Source organism: Sciurus carolinensis, chromosome 4, assembly GCF_902686445.1.
Source record: "Sciurus carolinensis chromosome 4, mSciCar1.2, whole genome shotgun sequence".
In the NCBI taxonomy this organism is placed as follows: Eukaryota; Metazoa; Chordata; class Mammalia; order Rodentia; family Sciuridae; genus Sciurus; species Sciurus carolinensis.
Genome location: NC_062216.1, coordinates 65,334,235 through 65,356,756, shown reverse-complemented (window position 1 = coordinate 65,356,756; position 22,522 = coordinate 65,334,235). Strand labels below are relative to the sequence as shown.

Sequence of the window (22,522 nt, the reverse complement as noted above, 5' to 3'; positions counted from 1 at the left end):
CTATTCCCAATCACCAAAATGTAGAAGCAACCAAGTGTCCAATGATGAATATACAAACAAAATACAATATAGACATACAATGACATATTGTTGAGCCTTGAAAAGAAAGGAAATTCTGACACATGCTATAATATGGATAAACCTAAGTCATTCCATTAAGTGAAATAAGCCAGACACAAAATGAGGAATATTGCATGATTCTACTTACATGAGTTAACTATAGACAAACTCATGGAAACAGAAAGAAGCATAGTTGTGATGGTTATACAACAATGTGAATTTACCTTATACCAGTAAACACTAAAAACAGTTAAAATGGCAAAAAAAAAAAAATTTTTTTTTTTTGACCAGAGACTGAACCCAAGGGGTATTTAATCACTGAGCCACATCCCCAGCCCTTTTTAGTTTTCATTTGAGACAAGGTCTTGCTAAACTGCTTTGTTGCTGAGACTGGCTTTGAACTTGTGATCCTCCTGCTTCAGCTACTGGGATTACTGGTGTGTGCCATCATGCCCTGCTTGAAATGGTAAATTTTATCTCAGAGACAGTGAGAGAGAGAGAGAGAGAGAGAGAGAGAGAAGTACACTGTAATGCACTGCTTAGATGCACCTTTTAGAATCAAGATAGCCATCTCCAGGTGCTAATTCCTTCTCAAGGATTGTGCTTGGGAGAAGGAGGTTGCTTCTCCCAAGTCTTTTTTTTTTTTAAATTTTTGGTGGACACAATACCTTTATGGTGCTGAGGATCAAACCTAGGGCCTCAAATGTGCTAGATGAGCGCAGCACTGCTGAGCCACAACCCCAATCCCAGCTTCTCTCAAGTTTATGCCCTCTCCATGAAGGCAGCCTGCATACAATGACTGGTTAATGTACAGATATAAAAGTCTGAATCCTCTGCCTCTAAAAGGTCATCCTAACCTTAGAGCTCCCTGTTGGGTTGGCTAAGGCCTCTGTTAACACTGTATCACAGTTTAAATAGTCTCATAGGTGGTATATGCCAAAAAATCTGCTCACAGTCATTATTCCTGAGAACCTCCCCAGTAACTGGTCTGCAGGCAAATCTCCATCTCAGTTTGTTTCCTGAGGAATATAACCTAAGAGAATAACTGCAGATACATTTATCATTTTAAATGTAATTTAGAGTTACAATTCTAACAATTTCCCTTATCCTACTTGATACCTGATTCTCAGTCGGTCATTTTCAGAGTAGAGGCGTAAAACATGTTCCCGTTCTTGGAAGAGACAGACCTGCATATCACTCAGAGCTTTCTGCAATTCAGCAATCTCTTCCTCCCTCTGCTGCAAATCCCATTCAAGTTTATGCTGCAAAAACAAAATAATACTGGGGCTGGGGTTGTAGCTCAGTGGTGGAGGCATTTGCCTAGCATGTGTGAGGCTCTGGGTTAGATTCTTAGCACCACATATAAATAAATGAATAAAATAAAGGTCTATCAACACCAAAAAAAAAAAAAAAAAGGTAATTAAAAAGATTGGGTCTAAAAGGAGTTATTACTATTGTTTTTTTGGTACTGGGGACTAAACCCAGGGTTACCTTACCACTGAGCTACAACACCAGCATTTTTTTTTAGAGAGAGGGTCTTGCTCAGTTACTGAAGTTCTTGCTAAATTGAGGGGCCTGTTTTTGAACTTGTGATCCTCCTGCCTCAGTTTCCTGAGTTACTGGAATTATAGGCATGCACCACCACACCCCACTTAAGATGGTTCTTTTTGAATAAAAATATAACCCCACTTAAGATAGTTCTTTTTGAATAAAAATCTAATTTTATTGAACACAAAACAGTCAATTATTTTTGCTTTTGAATCTTGCTTTACCAAGCCATGATGATCTCTGGGGTAAAACTTACCAAATGGAGGTAGGCGTGCTGCCACACACCTGTAATCCCAGCAACTCGGGAGACTGAGGCAGGAGGATTGCAAGTTCAAGGTCAACCTCAAGAAAATTTAGCAAGACCCTAAGCAACTCACCGAGACCCTGTCTCAAAATAAAAAATAAAAAGGGTTGGGGATGTGGCTCAGTGGCTAAGCACCCCTGGGTTAAGTCACTGGTGCCAAAACCAAATAAAAAACTTACCAAATAAAAGGTACTATACAAACATGCTTATTATTCTTGTCAATTTTTTAGCTAATTATACATTCACAAATAAATACTTTTAAATCTAGAGAGAAATATTTGTGTTTGGACAATTAGTGCATGGCAAGTGCATTGTTTAAGCTATTTATAGAAAATAGATCAACCTTTCTACAGCAACCTTCAAGTACAGGTATAAATTTGTATTGTATGCAAAAATTCAGGTTTTACTTATTGATTGGTAGGAGTTGTTATCAATAACTTAAAGGCAAGCAAATTTTTTTTGGTACTGGGGATTGAACCCAGGTGCTGTTAACCACTGAACCACATCCTCACCCCTTTTTATTTTTTTATGTAAGACAGGATCTTGCTAAGTTGCTTAGGGCCTCATTAATTGCTGAGGCTGGCTTTGAACTTTTGATCCTCCTACCTCAGCCTCCTAAGCCACTGGGATTATAGGAGTATGCCATTACAGCCAGCAATAGAACCATTAAAAAAAAATGTCCAGGATACTAACAAGACCATCTTAGGAAGCAGTGTTTTATAAATATATTTATTTTAAATTTATTTATTTTTATAGTGCTGGGGAATGGAACTCAGGACTTTGTGCATACTAATTCTCTACCATTGAAGTACATCCCCAGTCCTAAGCATATATTGTTTATATAAATCTTCCAGCAGGAAATAGAGAATTTGTTCCTTTACTTAGAAGAAGGCTACATGAATAGTTATCTATTACATTTATCTGTATAGCTTATCTACATTTCCTTACTGGAAATGTTCCAAAAGGACTTTAAAATGTCACAATTCTTTTTTTTTTTTTTTTTTTTCAGTGATAGGGATCAAACTCAGGGGCTACTGCATGCAAAGCATGCATCCTACCACTGAGCTAAACCCCAGTCAATGTGTCAACATTCTGTGTCTCCTTTGGCATGCTTCTGTTCTGATTCTGCCTAGGCTTTATTAATGGTTCCATATCATTACCTCCATCTTCATAAATTTTCTTTAGAACACTCATCAATCTCTCTTTAGGGTCTGTCTCAGTTCTTTAGAACATTCATCAATCTCTAGCGCTTGTTTCAAAGGAGGGATTTTTTTTACTTTCTCTGCATTCTTCAAAATGAGGAAGTCTCAGCAAGTGTTTTCTGTATGTTTTGTTTCTACATAATAACTATGTCAGCTGGGTGTGGTGGCACATGCCTGTAATCCTCAGCAACTGGTGAGGCTGAAGCAGGAGGATTGCAAGTTGAAGACCTGCCTCAGCAAATTAGTGAGACCCTGTCTCAAATTAAAAAAAAAAAAAAAAAAAAAAAAAAAAGGAGGGGAGGGGGCGCATTGGGGATGTGGCTCAGTGGTTAAGGTTCAAACCCCAGTACAAAATAAATAAATAGGGCTGGTGATATACCTCAGTGGTAAAGCAACCCCTGGGTTCAATCCCCAGTACCAAAAAGCAAAATAAGACAAAAAAACAAAAAACAAAAAACAAAAAACATCAAAATAACTATATCAGTTTTGGCTTCCAGAGAAATGGATTTCAAAAGGTTGCTTAACAATCATGGACTAACTCTTCCCATTTAGATTCTTTTCTTTTTCTTTTTTTTCTCGGTATTGTGATGTGAACCCAGGAGCACTCAACCACTGAGTCACATCCTGGCCCTTTTTAGCTTTCATTTTGAGAAAGGGTCTTGCTAAATTGCTTAGGGCCTCACTAAATTGCTGAGGCTGGCTTTGAATTTGCAGTCCTCCTGCCTCAGTCTCCCAAGTCACTGGAATATGCCACCATGACCAGATTCCATTTAGACTCTACCAAATGATCTCTCTGTGAAATACATCAGCTCATTCTCAGTGGGAATTTGATGAGCAAACATATCTTCCATCCATAAGTAACCAATCTTCACTATTTATCCTGTTTGGAAACAACCACAGCTGACTTCTTCCTTGTCAAGACATTCTGCTAGCTGGGTGCAGTGGTGCATGTCTGTAATCTTAGTGACGCGGGAGACTGAGGCAAGAGGACCCCAAGTTTGAGACCAGTCTCAGCAATTTAGCGAGGCCCTAAGTAACTTAGCGAGACCCTATTTCAAAATAAAAAATAAAAACAGCTGGGGATGTAGATCAGTGGTAAAGGAGCCCTGGGTTTAATCCCCAACCCCTGTCAGAAAAAGACATTTTGATTTTTTTCTGTGATTTCTGCTTCATCATATTCTTGATTTCTGTCTCAGTTGTGGATTTTCCAGCTCTTAGGGCATCACATTTCTCTAGCCTCTTCCTATGACACAGTCATCTCTTCCATAACTTCCTGTAGCTCTTCCAAAATTGAGGACATGGTTGGACTGTCAGGCCATGCTAGATATAACCAGGCAGTGAGGAAACGGGAAGTGCTCACCACCCCCATGGAGCACGCACCCAACCCTAAGTAATATTGTTGCTTGCTTATCGCACTTGGCTCATTCTATGACTATTAAAAATAAAACTCAGGTTATAAATACGTATGTATTTGATAAAAATGATAGTTACATGCCCGCTCCCCCCTCCCAAAAAAAAAAGCCTCATATTTGGATAGCTGCAAGTATTTTACTAGTGCTAGAGTGAAAAGCATGGTGCAGATTGGAGAGACTGAGATATTGGTAAGAATACTGTTTAAGAAATAGCTCAGGGCTGGGGAAATAGCTCAGTTGGTAGAGTGCTTGTCTTGCAAGTATAAGGCCTTGGGTTCGATCCCCAGCACCACAAAAAAAAAAAAAAAAAAAAAAAGAAAGAAAGAAATAGCTCAGTTGAGTTTTAAGGGTCTGAACTAGCACTCTGGCAACAGTGATGGAGATGTGGGAATGGATTAAATAATATTTAAGAAGCAGAATTCACAGAACTTGCTAAAGGGGAGCTGAGCAGGACTGTAGGCAATGAAACCATTTACTAAGAATCAAAATAAAGAAAAAGTTAAGGGATAAGATATAGAGGGAGGGGAAATATATGGTATATATATGTGGTGGTAGGGTAGTATAGAAAAAGGAAAGTCAGTTCAGATATGGACATATTAACTTGGGCTCAGGAGAAAACTGAGTTAGGGTTAGTTATCTGGGTATCACTACTATAGCAGCATAATGCATGGATTAAGTAGGATCACATACAGTAGGAAATTTGACATTTAAGACTAAGGAAGGGGAGCTGTTGATAGAGACTGAAAAAACTGATCAGAGAGGCTGGATAGCAACCAGGAAAGAAAAATGACACAGAAATCAAGAAAGGAAGGGAATTTTAGGAAAGGAGAGGTCAACAGTGACAAATACTGCAAAAGTCAAAAAGAGAAGTTTGGCAAATTGGTAGCTGGAGAACACAGAAAGAACAATTGGAGTGGACTGGTAAGGACAGAGATGAAGTTGCAGTTAAGTCACTGAGGGGGAAATGTGAAAATAAGTGTGGTTGGGAAAAGACAGTCATCTATATAAAAAGAGCAGCTAGAGGGGGAAGCACAAGTCAAGAAGGACTTTTTATTTTCTTTAGGGTTAGGAAAGATTTGAGTGCTTTTCCTCCTTATACCAAGGGGGAAAAAGCTCATGTAAGCAAACTTGAATAGGCAAAGATGCTTGTTCCTGAAGAATAAGATGATGGGGCTAGGGCTATGGTTCAGTGGTAGATAAGTTGCTTAGCATACGTGAAGTCCTACATTTAATCCCCAGCACTGCAACAAAAACAACAGAAAAGACAAGGAAGACAAGACGGAATCAGATGTGTTAACTGTGTGTAGATGGACAAGAAGGTAGTTTGTGTATGAAAGCTAGTATTTCCTGCAGGACCTAGAAAGAAAATTACCCGTTGTGGGAGGAAGGCTAAGATGGGTTGTGGACTAGAGAGCAGTAAAGGTTTGGCACAGATGAGAGGAAGAGAAGAATGAGAGGGATAGGTGAGAAAATTTCTGTATGGTGATTGAGGTGCAGCTGAATTTGTTTACCATCAACTCATTCTGTAATGAACCGTGGTTCTCAATCAGGGGTGATTCTGCACATATACCTCCACCTCCACTCCCCAATTCCTGCCCTAGAAACATTTGACAATATCTGGAGACATTCTTTTTTTTTTTTTCCCCTTCCCTATGGTACTCTGCATTGAACCCAGGGCTTCGAACATGCTAGGCAAACACTTTACCACTGAGCTACATCCCCAGCCCTTTTTATTATTTATTTATTTATTTATTTATTTATTTTTGGTACATGGGATTGAACCCAGGGGCACTTAACCACTAAGCCACATTCCCAGTTTTTTTAAATTTTATTTAGAGATAGGGTCTCACTGAGTTGCTTAGGACCTCACTAAATTGCTGAGGCTGACTTTGAACTCAGTGATCCTCCTCCCTCAGTCTCCCAAGCTGCTGGGATTATAGGCATGTGCCACTGTGCCCAGCTGCCCTTTTTTATTTTTTATTTTTGCTAAGTTATCCAGGCTAATCTCAAACTTGCAATCCTCTGGCCTCGGCCTTGCAAGTTGCTGGGGTCATAGGCATGTGCCACCACATGTGGCTACAGACATTCTTGATTATCACAACTAAGGAAATTATGCTACTACCATGAGACCTAGTGGGTAGAGGACAGGGAAGGCACTAAATATCCTATCAGACAAAGGACAGCTTCCCCAGGACAGATGTTAGTAATGCCAAAGTTGAGAAATCATGCTCCAGGCGAAAAGGTTGCAGAGAACTGGATTAAGGTATAGGGTTTTGCTAGGCAGGTGGAGCAAAAAGAATAATTGTGCAATTGTAGGTGGTACAGTTACTACTGAAATAAAGCATGACAAAGTTTAGGTTAGAAGAGAAGGTCATGTCAGAAGCTGAGATGTAGCACTCAGAAAACTGAAAAGTCAAGAAACTATAGGGGGTTAGGGTTATGGCTTAGTGGTAGAGTGCTCACCTAGCACTCGTGAGGTCTTGGGTTCACTCCTCAGCACCACCCAAAAATAAAATAAAGGTATTTTGTCCAACTATAACTAAAAATATATATATACAAAAATGTTAAAAAAAAAAAAAAAAAAAAGAAAGAAACTATGGAGGACACAAGGCTCTGGGTTCAATCCCAAGCACTCTAAATAAATAAATAAATAAATAGATAAATAAATAAATAAAAACAACAACAAAAAAACCCAAAAAAACAAAAACAAAAACAGGAGCAGCAATAGCTATGGAATAAACAACAAAGTTAAAGAGTAGTCAAATGTAAAGGTTCAAGTCACCCTCCCACCTCAGCCTTCCAAGTAGCTGGGTACAGGTCTGCACCACCACAAGAAAACATTATCTTTTTTGTTAACCTGTCCTTCGCAGATTTCTTTGTACAGTTCCAGTTTCTTTAATAGGTCCTCATTTTCTGCATCACAGTCAGCCATCTTCTTTTGATAATATTCCAGAAGCTCCTGAGAAGGGCATAGGACAGCCAGACGATCTTTGATTGAAGGCAAGGGAGTTGACTCCACTGAATCAGACATTCTACTCCTCCTGGTGGGACCACTGATGCTAGAGGCAACACTGTGTTTGGAGGTAAATGTTAGTCTATGTGAAGTGAGAAAGGATGTACTTATTAAATTCTGTAAACATTTAAAAAGCCTTATAATGTTTTAAATAAAAGGGGATTTATGTTCTAAAAATGCTTGTAATTAAGGTTTTCATATGTATTTAAAGTTTGATGTAAGTGGTTCGTGAATAGTTATGTCTTCCAAGTATCAGTGGTTTAAAGCTAAATTCAAAATATATGTTAGAGACTAAAAACATCACTTAAGAAATGGAATATAAAATTTAAAAAAACCACCTAATGGCCAGGTACAGTGGTGCATGCTTATAATCCCAGTGGCTTGGGAGGTTGAGGCAGGAGGATTGGAAGTTCAAAGCCAGCCTCGGCAACTTAAAGCCTGTTTCAAAAATAAAAAATAAAATGAGCTGGGGACATGGCTCAGTGGTTAAACAGCCCTGAGTTCAATCCCTACTACAAAAAAAAAAAAAAAAAAAAAAAAAAACCCACCTAGTAACAATTAGAAAATTTAGCAAGTTACTTGGACATGGTGGTACATGTCTATATCCCAGAGACTTGGAGGATGAGGTAGGAGCATCACAAATTTGAGGCCAGCCTCAGCAACTTGGTGAGACCCTGAGCAATTCAGTGAGACCCCCATCTCAAAATAAAAAATAAAAAGGGACTAGAATGCAGGTCAGTTGCAGAGCACCAAGGCATTGAATCTCAGTACCCCACCCCCTGGAAAAAAAAAAAAATCAGCAAGACATTTAGCAAGGGGAACAACCACATCAGATCCTAAACACCAGCCTGAGCTAGGCACACTGGCACATGCCTGTAATCCCAACAGCTTGGGAGGCTGAGGCAGGAGGATCTCAAATCAAGTCCAGTCTCAGCAACTTTAGCAGAGCACTTAGCAACTTAGTGAGATCCTATTTCAAAATAAAAATTAAAAAGGGCTAGGGATGTGGCTTAATAGTTAAGCAACCCTGGGTTCAATTACAAACCAAAAACAAAACAAAAAAAAAACTAAACTGTAGCCATCTGAGACTTGAATTGTGCAAATTAGAACTAGATGATATGAATGGCAAAGAAGTTTTTGTTTATTTGCTTTTAGTAAACAAGAGACTTAAGCTAATACAATGAAAGTTAGAAAACAATTTATATAGAAGTTAGAAAAACACTCATAAGAAAGTCAGTCCAATTTGGTTGTCTGTAATTTACAATGTAACAGTGCACATAAGAGTGAATAATAAACTTTATACCAGAAGATATAGTTAATGAAATGTAGTTAACATACATGTTCACTTATAAGTAAGCAAGCACATATAGTAGTCACTGATATTTACTCTTGGCTGGGGATGTAGGTGTAGTTCAGTGGTAGAGCACATGCGCCCAAGTCCCTGGATTCAATCCTTAGCACCAAAACAAACAAACAAAAACCTCAATTGCATGAATACAATACCTAACATTTTCTCAATCATTAAAAGTTTTTTGAGGTTGGGGTTACAGCTTATTGGCAGAGTATGTACTTGGCAAGCACAAGGCCCTGAGTTTGATCCACAGTACCATCAAAGGGGGGCGGGGGCATGTAACGGAAATACTGTTTTACTTAATGTTTCATATTTTAAAATATGGTTGCCTAATAACAACTCTGGGAAATAGGTTAATTGAACAAAAAAGTACTTCTGAGATTCTGCAGATAGGAGCTATAGCACCAAGATGACGATGATGAGGCATACAATAAGTTGGTGGTAGAACCAGAATTAGAAGTTCCATATTTATATACTGGTTGTTCCCTATAGTCCAGGATCTAGTAGCAATGTATCTAGCCCTCTCACTCTGAATGACTACTGGAATTACTACATAAGAGGTCATGTTTTTAAATCTAAATTCTGAACAAAATAGTGAAATGAGATCTATAATATAGCTCAAATTGAGATTTAGGAAGTACAACCCTTCTAGGTCCTATACTAACTTGGACTAAGGCTATGAAAGTCTTGAATTCTTATTTTAACAAGTAAAAAATAAGTAAATGTCTTACTTTCTGCAGCCAGGGCTGAGTGTTGGGGTAAAGTTCATGCTGTCTTGTTCACACCTATCAAATATACAAATATTGATAATGAGAAGACAGTAAGAAAAAAAAAACTACAGGTTATGGAGATTGGTTCTCTCTCCAACATTATATTTGCCTCCTAAAGAGAATGTGATGATTTTAAATGTAGTATTCTTAAAAGTAATTCCAACTTCTGAAACTTCATGCATTTTTAAATTTCATAAAGTACTCTTCCTTATTATTTTCAAATAATATCAGAATGATATAGAATATTTGGAAGATAGCAAGAAAAGTCTCCTAGTCAGGCATGATGGCATACACCTATAATCCAAGCTACTCAGGAGGCTGAGGCAAGATCAATCACAAGCCCGAAGCTAGTGTGAGCGATTTAGGGAGACTCTGTCTCAAAAAATAAAAAGGGTTGGAGATGTAGCTCAGAGGTAGAGTGCCTCTGGATTCAATCCCCAGTACTGGGAAAACAAAACACACAAGTCTCCTTATTATCAATGTTCCTGGCAGTAGTAGAAAACAAAACAAAACAAAAACAAAACTCTACAATCCTCTTACTGAAATTACTGGAGAAAGATGCAGAAAAGTTTTCAGGCCCTCACACATACTAGATAAGTGCTCTTACCAGTGAACTATTTTCCCAGCTCTTTTTACTTTATTTTGAGATAGGGTCTTGCTAAATTGCCCAGGCTGGCCTTGAATTGCTATTCTTCTGCCTCAGCCTGTTGAATAGGTGGAATTACAGGCATGGGTCACCATACCCAATTAAGTTTGTTTATTTTTTTGAGACAGGGTCACTATATTGCCCAAGCTGGCCTTGAACTCCTCAAGTAATCCTCCTGCCTCAGTCTGAATAGCTGAGACTAGTTATATACCACTATGACCACCCAGAAAAATTAAGAAGCAAGACATAACAATGGAAATTAAGGTACTTTTACCATGTTGAATTTCAGAAAATACAAAGTCATTGATATTATCTTTATTTGGTGAGCATTCTCTATTGTTTTATCTTAGCAAAAGATTGTCTAGCATGAGGCCCTGGGTTTGATCCCCACCACCAGAAAAACAAAACAAAACAAAAAACAACCATGACCTAGCAAAAGAAAAAAATTACTTGTAAACTTTAAAATGTTTGTTCCTGATCTCATCTCAGTTGACAACATAAGATCATGAGCTCCTCTGTTTTGAATAATCTTATCACATAAATTTACAGGAACAGGGGCTAGGGTTGTGGTGCGATGAGAGAGCGCTTGCCTAGGAAGTGTGAAGCACTGGGTTTGATTCTCAGCACCGTATAAATAAACAAACAAACAAATAAAGGTATTGTGTCCATCTACAACTAAAAATATAGGTCACCCACCTCCCTTTAGGTGCCAACATGGCGCTGGCCAAACTTCTCTTCCTGATTTTACTCCCCATAACTTCTTCCCGCTGGCACAAACTCGCACCCAATAGGTGCTTGACACCCCGCCCAGACGCCTAGCAACAAAGCTCACCCAATCAACCATCGCCCTGTCCCCCAGCAACAAGGCTCTCCCAATCAACTCTCACCCCGTTTCAGGCCCCAACCAATCAGCCTCTTCCCGGTCCTATATAAGTGTGTGCATTTTTAAAATAAAACGGGACTTCTCTGGTGATTTGCTTTGGACTGTGGCTCTGTGCACTTCTTTCAAAAAATAAAACAAAAATTTCCCCAGGCAAATAAACCTCACAGTAGGAGAATAAAGACCATTCTATTCTATATTATGATTTTGTGAGAAGGGGTGGGGGATGAAAAGACGGATTTATTAGCTTTGGTGAAAGCTTTCTTATCAAGCCTGCTTTGTCTATCCATTCTGATTCTGAGCAAGTCAAGAGATGATGCAATGTCTGTTCTTATGTTTTTTTGCCTGGTATATATCTGCTTATCTTTAGTTCTTTGGGGAAGAATTTTGTGAAAGGATGTGAAGAGAATAATCACCACAGTTAACTCCATCTTCCTGCTCAGAATCTCATAGTGCCTCTCTCCATTACTCCCTGAAACCTTCCTTTATCTGACTTCCAGAATAGCAATTCCTGGTTTTCCTTCCTTGTCAGAGGCCTTTACTTTTTTCAGATAGTCCTTCCTTACCTTTATCTATATGCATTGCCTTGGGTTTTCCTTCCTTGTCAGAGGCCTTTACTTTTTTCAGATAGTCCTTCCTTACCTTTATCTATATGCATTGCCTTGGTTACCTAATTAAGTCTTGTGGTATTATACCATGTATATGATGGTTTTCAAATTTATCCTGCCCATTGTAATGCTGCCATGCACTCAGAATTTCTATATCTAACTGCCTACTCCATATCTCCACCTGGATGTCTAATGGGTCTCTCAAGTTTAACAACTATCTAAAATGGAGCTCCTGGCATACCTCCTACCAACAAAACCTGTTCTCTCAGAATTCTTTTTTTTTTGAACCCAGGGGGATTCACCCACTGAGCCATATCCCCAGCCCTTTTTATATTTTATTTAGAGACAGGGTCTCAGAGTCTCAATAACTTGCTAAGACTGGCTTTGAACTCATAATCCTCCTGCCTCAGCCTCCCAAGTAGCTAGGACACAGGTGTGTGCCACCTCGCCTGGCCTGCCTTCTCTCAGAATTCTACATTCCAACAGTTATGACACACTTGAGTTGATAAATTGCATTTCTCTGTCTTACATGTTCCATTCAATCATTACTAAATCTCACTGGTTGTAACACAAACATACCTAGAATCTAGGCTGAAGGGGTAGCTCAGCAATAGTGCTGCTGTCAGATCCATGGTTTGATACCCAGAACTGCAAAAAAAAAAAAAAAGGCATCCCCTTGGCCACTGCTGCCCTGATCCAATTCACTATAATCTCTCTTTGGTCCTGGGGACTTAACCCAGGAGTGCTTTACCACTGAGTCACATCCCCAGTCCTTTGAGACAGGCTCACTTAAGTTGCTTAGGTCTCTGCTAAGTTGTTGAGGTGGATCTTACCAAACCAATCCAAATGTTTATTGGATTGGTATGGTAAGATTATAGGAGATATCTTTTTATGTATGTATGTATGTATGTATGTATTATGTATGTATTTTTTTATTTATTGGTACTAGAGATGGAACCCAGGGGCACTTAATCACTGAGTCATATCCCCAGCCCTTTTAATTTTTTTAATTTTGAGACGGTTTTTGCTAAGAAGTTGTTTAGGGCCTCACTTAGTTGCTGAAGCTTGTTTCAAACTTGCATCCTCTTGCCTTAGCCTCCCAAGCCACTAGAATTACAGGTGTGCACTGCCACCACCAGCATTTTTTGTTTTTAAATAGCTTCATGGAGATTTGTATACACCATACAATTCACTAATTTAAAATATTAAATTCAAAGACTTTTAGTATATTCATGGATTAAATACAACCACCACCATGGTAGAATTTAGAATATTTTCATTACTTCAAGACCTCACATCATAGGTAGGAAGAGTAGCACATGCCTATAATCCCAGCAACTCAGGAGGCTTAGGCAGGAGGATCACTAGTTGGAGACCAAACAACAATTTTGCGAGGCCCTAAGGGCATAGAGACCCTGTCTCAAAATAAACAAAAATGGCTGGGGTTATGGTTCACTTGTTAAGCACCCCTGGGTTCAACCCCTAGTACCAAGAAAAAAAAAGTCACGAGGCTGGACACAGTGGTGCACACCTATAAGCTCAGTGATTTAGGTGGCTGATGCAGGAGGATCACAAGGTCCAAGTCAGTCTCAGTAATTCAGTGAGGTCCTAAGCAATTTAGCAAGATCCTGTCTCAAAATAAAAAATAAAAAGGGTTGGGGATGTGGCTCAGTGGTAATGTGCCTTTGGGTTCAATCCTGAGTATCCAAAACAGAGTACAATCTCGACTTTAAAAGAACCTTCTAACAATCTGCAATCTCTCTTCCCCCTTATAGTAATTATCTTTTCTTCTCCTTCCTTTAACTATTGTATCTCCACAAAAAGCTATCTACCCTCACCTCTCATTTAGTTTTTTGTTTGACACAGGGTTTCCCTAAGTTGCTCAGGCTAGTATGGAACTCATTGGTTCAAGTGATCCTCCTGCCTCAGCCTCCCAAGTAGCTGGGCTTGTTTTCTTTCTTTCTTTTTTCGGTACTGGATATTGAACCCAGGGGCACTCTGCCACTGAGCCATATGCCCAGTCTTTTTTATTTTTTGAGAGGGGATCTCACTAAGTTGCCCAGGATAGCACTGAACTTGCAAACCTCCTGCCTCAGTCTGAGTGGCCAGGATTATAGGGGTGTACCACTGGCTTCACATTTAGTTTTATAATCCCTAACAATCTAGTTTCTATGCATCTGAACTGAAGTTGCTCTTACTGATGAGCAGATATCCAAATGAATAAACTCTACTGCTATTTCCAGTTTTCATCCTCCTTCAAAAATAACTTTTTGATTTCTATGTTGAATTTGATAGTGCTGAACACCTTTTCTAAAAATATGGCTTTGTTGTTGCAAGTATGGGCTGTGAAATCAGACTTAGGTTTGAATGAAAGCGTTGCCCATTATTAGGTATTACCCAAGGCACATGATCATCTCTAAACTGCAGCTGCATATATGTCACAAGCTGGGATAAGGATTAAATGAAATAACAAAAAGGTTGAGCACCATGTTTGACACATAAGCACTCCTTCCTGAAAATTTTACTTCCTTGCTTCAAAAGTTTGTCTTTGTTTATTGTTTGTTTTTTTAACATTTCCTCTATCCATATGTTTGGGGACATCATTATTTCTACTGCATTTATCTCTATCATCTAAAATCTGACTTGGTTTGGCATGCCAGTACATACCTATAAGCCCAGCTACTCTAGAGGCCAAGGAAGATTGCAAGTTCAAGGCAGGCCTTGACATCTTAGTGAGACCCTGTCTCAAAGTAAAATTAACAAAGGGCTGTGAGTGTAGCTCAGTGGTAGAGCACTTGTCTAGCACATACAAGGTCCTGGATGTAATCCCCAGTACAGCTAAAGAAAAAAAAAAAATTTTTTTTTTTTAAACAACAACTGGGGATGTAGCTCAGAGGTAGAATGTCCCTGTATTCAATTCCCAGTACTGAAAAATAAATAAATAAAACCTGACTTGGCAAAGAATAACTCACAACTACATGTCAAATGAATAAATTACATCTCTTTCAACCTCCTGATTTGAATTCTCAATTATGTTCAGGACATTTTCACCTTATTTTCCATTAGAGTTTGAAAAAAGAACTTAAAACAGAAATCACTCAGCTTGTATTTCCCAAACCTAATGCATCATCTTTTCCTCTTCTGACTTTCCCATTAGTTACCAATTCAGCATTTCCAAGCAACCCAGGCTTGGTAATTTAAACTCATCACTTGATTACTTCCCTCTCTCTCTCTCTTTTTGGAGAAGGGGTCTTGCTGTGTTGCTAGATTAATCAAAAACTCTTGGGGTCAAGCAATCCTCCTAAGTACCTGTCAGTACCTGGGCCTATAATACATGCTACTTCATAAAGTCACTACTTCTCTTGAACTTCCCATAGAATCGTATGAAAATTTTGCATATTTTGCTGGGGTGAGGCAGGAGGATCACAAGTTCAAAGCCAGCCTCAGTAACTTAGACCCTAAGCCACTTAAGCCCTATCTCAAAATAAAATAAATAAAAAGGGATGGGGATGTGGCTCAGTGGTTAAGTGCCCCTGAGTTCAATCCCTGGTACAAAGAAGAAAATAAAAGAAAGAAAAAAAAGAAAAGACAGAAAATTTTGTATATTTTATCTTTACAGTGACCAAGCTAATATCAAAACATTCTTTTTTCATCCCAGTACTGGGTATTGAACCCAGGGGCATTTTGCCACTGAGCTACATGCCCTACCCTTTTTATTTTATTTATTTTTTAAATATTTTTTTAGTTATAGATGGACACAATACCTTTATTTATTTATGTATATGTGGTGCTGAGGATTGAACCCAGTGCCTCACACTGCTAGGTAAGCCCTCTACCACTGAGCCAAAACCCCAGCTTCCTTTTTATTTTGAGACAGGGTCTCACTAAGTTGCCCAGGCAGGCCTTGAACTTGTGATCCTCCTGCCTCAGCCTCCCGAGTTGCTGAGTGCACCACTTCACCTGGTTAGAATCTCAAAACATTCTTATCTGGACTACTGCAATAGGTTAATTGTTCTACCCACCCCTATACAGGTCTTCTGAACCTTTTTTTTTTTTTTTTTTGGTACAGGGGATTGTACAGGTGTACTCTACCACTGAGCTACATCCCCAGCCCTTTTTATTTTTTGAGACACGGCCTCACTAAGTTGCTTAGGGTCTTGATAAGTTGTTGAGGGGCTCATCAAATTGCCAAGGGTGGCCTCGAAATTAAGATCATCTTCAAAAACTCATCTTAAGTACTATCTCCCTCAATTCGTTCCTGACAGTCTCCATCCAAAATGATCTAACTGCAAAAGAAATGAATTTGCAATTCTCTAAAAAACACTGGAGTTTATATATATGTGTGTGTAAATATATATATGTAATATATATATATATGTATATATAACTTTTTTATAATTATTATTTGCAGTGCCGGGGATCCGACCAGAACCTAACACTAAGCTACACCCCGAGTCAGAAACTTATAATTTTATTTACCCCCCAAACAACAACTCAGTTAAGTAGTTTTACTCTTCCTTATTTTAAAAATGGAGAAACAGCTATGAACTAGAGCAGGGCGAGGGAATATCGGAACTCATAATGTCCGGTATGTTCAAATTCTGTATTCCTTTTTCCATTCATCCCGTTCTTGACCCTCATTGCTACAGCTCCCCAGTGCCACCGAGCCCCGGGTTCTCTTCCTTTGCAGTTACTAACTTTCCTTTTCTGGCCCCCAACACCTCTAAGTATCCCCAGGTTTCAGGTCACGTTCCTCCCTACCACACTGCTTCCACAGTTAATTTCTCCCTCACTAGATTTTCTTCTCAAACTCTACCTAAATTTGCTCCCCTTAAACCCAAAACTCTATACTCACCACACACTAAGCCCGCGCGTGCAAACTCAACTGAAAAACAAAAGTCAAATCAGGGAGCGTCACGGTGCCACCGGGCGTTCAAGAATCGGTCCAATCACCCACGAGTTTACACGACCCTTTGGATTGCACACCAATAAGAAGGCTGGTGACGCAGAAGCAGTTTCGTCTCATCTGGCGGCTCACCGCGCCAAAGGTTGCCGGGAAATGTAGTTTTGCTTCTGCACGAAACTCTAGGCGAGGACTATGTATCACCCCCACACAGCAATTCCCTGTCACAATGCGCTAGTTGTGGACGCTCCCAGTTTGTTTTTTTCCTTTTTTTTTGGTACCAAGGGCACTTAACCACTTAGGTTAATGCTACATACGCATTCCTTTTTATTTTGTGGGAACATTAACGGTCTCACTAAATTGCTTAGGACCTCGCTAAACCGCTGAAGCAGGCCTGGAGTTTGCGATTTTCCTGCCTCAGCTTCCTGAGTCGCTGGGATTACAGGTGCGCGCGCGTCCAACTCCGGTTTAAGCTTTTGCCCAACGACTTTGCTCTTATGAAAAATGTTGCACAAATGCGATGCATAATCATGGAATGTATTACTGGAAAAATGCCAGCGTGTCTTGTTACCTATGGTGTTAATTAACGAGTTTGTCTCAAGAAGGAGAAGAGTAAAAAAAGTTTCTCCTTCAGTAACTGGTAGTGTAGAGCCAAGACAGAACCTAGAGTTCAGTTTCTCCACTCAGGGATTATACATTTAAAGGTTATGTTACTGTTTGTCTGATAGCAGATACTGCCTTTTTTAAAAAAAATTTAGAATACACTGTTTAGGAACATTGCAGCTTTTTCTTACCTTTCTCTTTTGTTAAAAAAAAATATCTTTTTTTAGTTGTAGATGGACCCAATACCTTTATTTCATTTTTTAATTTTTATGTGGTGCTGAGGTTCGAACCCAGTGCCTCACATGTGCTAGGCAAGCGTCCTACCACTGAGCCACAACCCCCCAGCCCCTATTTTATTTATTTTTATGTGGTGCTAAGAAATGGAACCCACTACCTCACACATGCTAGGGAAATGCTCTGCGCCAAAGCTATAGTCCCAGCCCAATGCTTCTCTTTCTTGAGAGGTGTGGGAAACAGACTTAAGTCGTGTAAGTAAGTTCAAAACCCAATTGTGGTCTCATCTCTCCTGAAGAGTCAGGTATAGGAGTAGGGAAAGACACTTTAATACCAGACTTAACAGCTACTGCTATGGAAAAGCTGCTGTAAGTCCTAAGGATATCTAAATGGAATCTTCTCCTCCCAAACCTGTTTTCCCCCCACCCCTCTTGTAATTTTCTCTATTATAACATCAAGTGCTGCAGGTGCCAGATGCAGTGATACATGTCTGTAGTCCCAACGATTTGAGGCTGAGGAAGGAGGCCAGCCCTGAGAATTCCGCTAGACCCTGGGCAATTTAGCAAGATCCTGCTTCAAAATAAAAACTAAAAAGGTGTAGCTTAGTGATAAATTTCCCCTGGGTTCAATCTCCAGAGCCCCTTCCTCCCCTTGCCAAAAAATGTTTCCAGGTATCTTAGTTCATCATCTTTGTCTATTCCCTTTCCTTTGGTGCCTACTTTTTTTTTTCCTTTAACCAAGTTGTAGTAAACCTATCTCCATATTGGTTCTCAAATACACACACACACACACACACACACACACACAGTCCTGTTTATTCCACTATGTATCTCAAGATGTTCCATTTGGACTAATACAATAGATTCCTAATTGGTGTTTTGGCTTCCATTATTTTCTCTTCTGATCCATTCTATAAAAAGTAATTTTTGAATGATTTTTTTTTTTTTTTTTTTTTTTTTTTTTTGGTGCTTGGAATTAAAGTCAGGACCTTGTGCATGCTAAGCACTTGGTAGACCCTGCTAAGTTCTATCACTGAGCTATGTGCCCAGCCCAAAAAGTGATTTTTTTCGGTGCTGTGGATCAAATCCATACTAGGTTAATGTTCCACAATGGAACTATACTCCTAGTTCCAACAAGGTAACTTTTTCTTCTTTTTTTCCTTTTTTCAGTACTAGGATTGAACCCAGGGGAGCTCTGCCACTGAGCTTCATCCCCAGTCTCTTTATTTATTTACGTATTTATGTATGTATGTATGTATTTTATTTATTTATTTATACTGGGGATTGAACCCAGGGGTGCTCAGCCACTGAGCCACATCCCTGCCCTTTTAAAAAATATTTTATTAGAGACAGAGTCTTGCTGAGTTGCTAAATGCTTCACTGAGTTGCTTAAGTTGGTTTTCAACTCGTGATCCTCCTGCCTCAGTCTCCCAAGTTGCTGGGATAACAGGTGTGTGCCACCACACCCGGCCCTCATTTTATTTTTTGAGACAGGATCTTGCTAAATTGCCAAGGCTGGCCTTGAACTTGTGATCCTCCTGCCTTAAGCCTCCCCAGTCACTGGTATTACAGGTGTGCTCTAATGCACTGGCTCAAAAGGCTTTTTTTAAAAAGCACAATTCTCTGTATATCACACTCCTAATCATAGATACTTGGTGATCCCCCATAGACTACAGAATGAAGTCCACATAATAATATGGCATTCAAAGACTGCCACAATCTGACCCTGCTTTTCTCTATTATAAATTACTGGCTACATTTACTGAAGGTAGCATGCATTTTCCAGCTGTAGCTCACACTCTTCTTTTGATCTGGGTTGATCTCCTTTCCATGAATCTTCACCCATAAAGTTCCTACCAAGGTCAACTTCATTCCATAAAATTGATTTATTTCCCTAATGGAAATAATTCCTTCTGATCCAATATTCATCTGGCCCAGAACTCCAGGGCTCAAGTGATCTTTCTGCTTCCATCTCCCCAACTCCTGTACCTGGGACTATAGATACACACAATTTTACCTACTAAAATAGTATATACTTACTTGCTTGTGCTTATTGTTTTGTTTCCCCTCACTACTAGAATGTGAACTCTGTGAGAACAGATACTTTATCCTTTTTTTGTTCACTGTCATATATCCACCATTTGGAAGAGCACCTAGTACACAGCAGATGCTCAATAATATGTTGAATGAATGTATAACTCCTCCCTACATGTGTATTGTCTCCCCTAATAAATTGCTTTTCTTCCATTCTATATCTAAGTTAATGCATAATTCATTAAAATACCAAAAGACCAGGCACGGTACCGCATGCCTGTGAACCCAGTGGCTTGGGAGGCTGACAGGAGGATCATGAGTCCAAAGCCAGCCTTAGCAATTTAGAGAGGCCCTAAGCAGCTCAGCGAGACTCTGTCTCTAAATAAAACATAAAAAAGGCCTAGGAATGTGGCTCAGTGGGTTCAATCTCTGTACCAAACCAAACCAAATCAAATGGTCATTTTCAATCCATCCCTTTCTCTCAATCACTCAAAAGAAGACTGAGCCAGGTGGGTGGTTTCATCTCTAATCCCAGTGGCTTGGGAGGTTGAGGCAAGAGGATTGAGAGTTCAAAGCCAGCCTCAGCAATTTAGGGATGCACTAAGCAGCTTAGAGAGACCCTAATCAACTTAGTGAGACCCTGTCTCAAAACATAAAAAGGGCTGGGGATGTGATCCATTGGTTAAAGCGTCCCTGGGTTCAATCCCTGGTACCAAATTTTTAAAAACTTACTTTTAGACTAGATTTTGAATACAGTGATTAGTACATCTCATTTAAACATCAAGAGGGCTGGGCATGCTTGTAATCCCAGCTGCACAGGAGGCTAAGGCAGGAGGATCATGAGTTCAAAGCCAGCCTGAGCAAAAGTGAGTTGGGGATGTGGCTCATAGGTCGTGTGCTCCTGAGTTCAATCACCAGTATACCCGCCCCTGCCCCCCCCCAAAAAAAATCATCTCAAAGCCTGGAAAGGTGGCTGACAATGCTTATAATCAGAGAAGGCTAAGGCAGTAGAATTGCAAGTTCAAAGCCAGCCTCAGTAACTTAGGACATGAACAAACTAGTGAGGCTTTGTCTCAATATAAAAAATGAAGCCAGGTGGGTGGCACATGCCTGTAATCCCAGTGTCTTGGGAGGCTGAGGCAGGAGAATTGTGAATTCAGTCAGCCTCTGCAATTTAGTGAGGGCCTAAGCAACTTAAGAAGACTTGTCTCAAAATAAAATATAAAAGGGCTGAGGATGTGGCTCAGTTGTTAAGCACCCTTGGGTTCAATCCATAGTATCCCCCCACCAAAAAAAAAAAAAAAAAAAAAAAAGCATCTCAAAGGTATTGCATATATATATTCCTACTTTTTAGTTTGTAGCCCAAATAACAATTATTTTGTTTTCTAAACACTGAATATGGGTTTTCAAACTATTCATATCTCCCCTCAAACCCATATTGACAACAAACAACACAGATTGAAAGTAATATCCAGGGCTGGAAATGTAGCTCAGTGGTATAGCACTTGGCTAGCATGAGTGAGGTCCTGGGTTTGGTCCCCACCAGCACAAAAAAAAAAAAAAAAAAGAAAAAGAGAAAGAAAAAAAAAAAGAGTTGTTCAAACACAGCACCAGGCAGGAACTCAACAAGAATGTTTGCAAGGTGTGGTGGCATACCTTGGGAAGCTGAGGCAGGAGGATAGCAACCTGAGCAATTTAGCCAGACCCTTTTTTCAAAATAAAAATGAAAAGGGCTGGGATGGAGCTTAGTGGTAGAGTGCCTCTGGGTTCAATGTCCAGTATCACATTACCACAACAAAATGAAACAAAACCCTAAATGTTTTATTTTTAAAATTCTTGTATTTGTTCTTTTTAGTTATACATGACAATAGAATGTATTTTGACATATCATATGTACATGGAGTATAACTTCCTATTTTTGTGGTTGTACATGATGTGGAATTACACTGGTCATGTATTCATATGAACATAGGAAAGTTAGGACCAATACATTCTAGTGCCTTTCCCATTCCCACTACCCCTTCCTTTCCCCACTCTGCCCTGTCCGATCCAGTGAAAAGGCCCCCCATTTTAGTTTTTTGGAATTGACTTATTTCACTTAGCATGATAGTCTCCAGTTCATTCATTTACCAGCAAATGCCATAATTTCATTTTTTTTTATGGCTGAGTAATAAAAACCCTAAATGTTAACTGAATATTTTTTTGAGGGGGGTGGTTCTGAGGATTGAATCCAGGATCACTAGACCACTAAACCACATCCCCAGTCCTATTTTGTATTTTATTTAGAGACAGAGTCTCACTAAGTTGCTTAGTGCCTTGATTTTGCTGATGCTGGCTTTGAACTCGAGATCCTCCTGCCTCAGCCTCCCAAGTCCCTGGGATTACAGGTGTGGGCCATGCCAGTCTTAACTGAATTCTTTAAGTGAATAAATTCAGTCAGATCATCAGATACAGAATAAAACTATCATTTTGGCCTAAGTAAAGTTGAGAGGATTTTTTTGTTTGTTCATTGTGTGTGTCTGTGTGCATACTCTGTTGTGGGCACTGAAGTTATGTGGCCAGTCCGAGAGTTTATTAATTATACTCATTTCCTGCAATGTTAAAATGTATAGGGCTAAGGGAACTCAGTCATAAAGCCTTTGCTTGGCATGCTTGAGGCCCTGGGTTCCATTCCCAGCACTGCAAAAAATAAAGTATATAAAAGAACCAACCTTTAAAAAAAATAACATTGTGTGTATTTGTTCTGAGCTTTAAACTGTAGTATTTAAAAAGAACTACTAACTTATATACAGTATTAAAATTTAAATTCTTAAATATTTAATAAATAAGATCTGTGGTTAAGACTATTCATTTGACAGTTTATTTAATTTTTTTCTTTCTTCTCTTTACAGTGGGTCTCTTCAAACTCTCCCATCTTTTATTATGCTAATTCCAATTCTAGAGTAGCAATTCTTT

The 22,522-nt window shown here is 39.3% G+C and overlaps 1 protein-coding gene across 10 annotated transcripts in view; it reads right to left on the bottom strand.

Annotated features, from left to right (window-relative positions):
- Positions 1-22,522, bottom strand: part of Ccdc77 (coiled-coil domain containing 77) — a 54,091-nt gene that overhangs the window by 23,542 nt on the left and 8,027 nt on the right. The window contains exons 1-4 of one of the 10 annotated variants that reach the window (XM_047548282.1): positions 16,650-16,729; positions 9,622-9,675; positions 7,384-7,597; positions 1,180-1,322 (exon numbers count right to left, since the gene is read on the bottom strand). In XM_047548282.1, the coding sequence (XP_047404238.1) occupies positions 1,180-1,322; positions 7,384-7,597; positions 9,622-9,659 (395 nt within the window). In that variant the 5' untranslated portion in view covers positions 9,660-9,675; positions 16,650-16,729. Of the gene's footprint in view, positions 1-1,179; positions 1,323-1,864; positions 1,883-7,383; positions 7,598-8,877; positions 8,996-9,621; positions 9,676-16,649; positions 16,750-22,522 lie in introns of those variants that run through there. The other 9 variants (XM_047548283.1, XM_047548285.1, XM_047548284.1 and 6 more) reach the window with 9 other exon arrangements.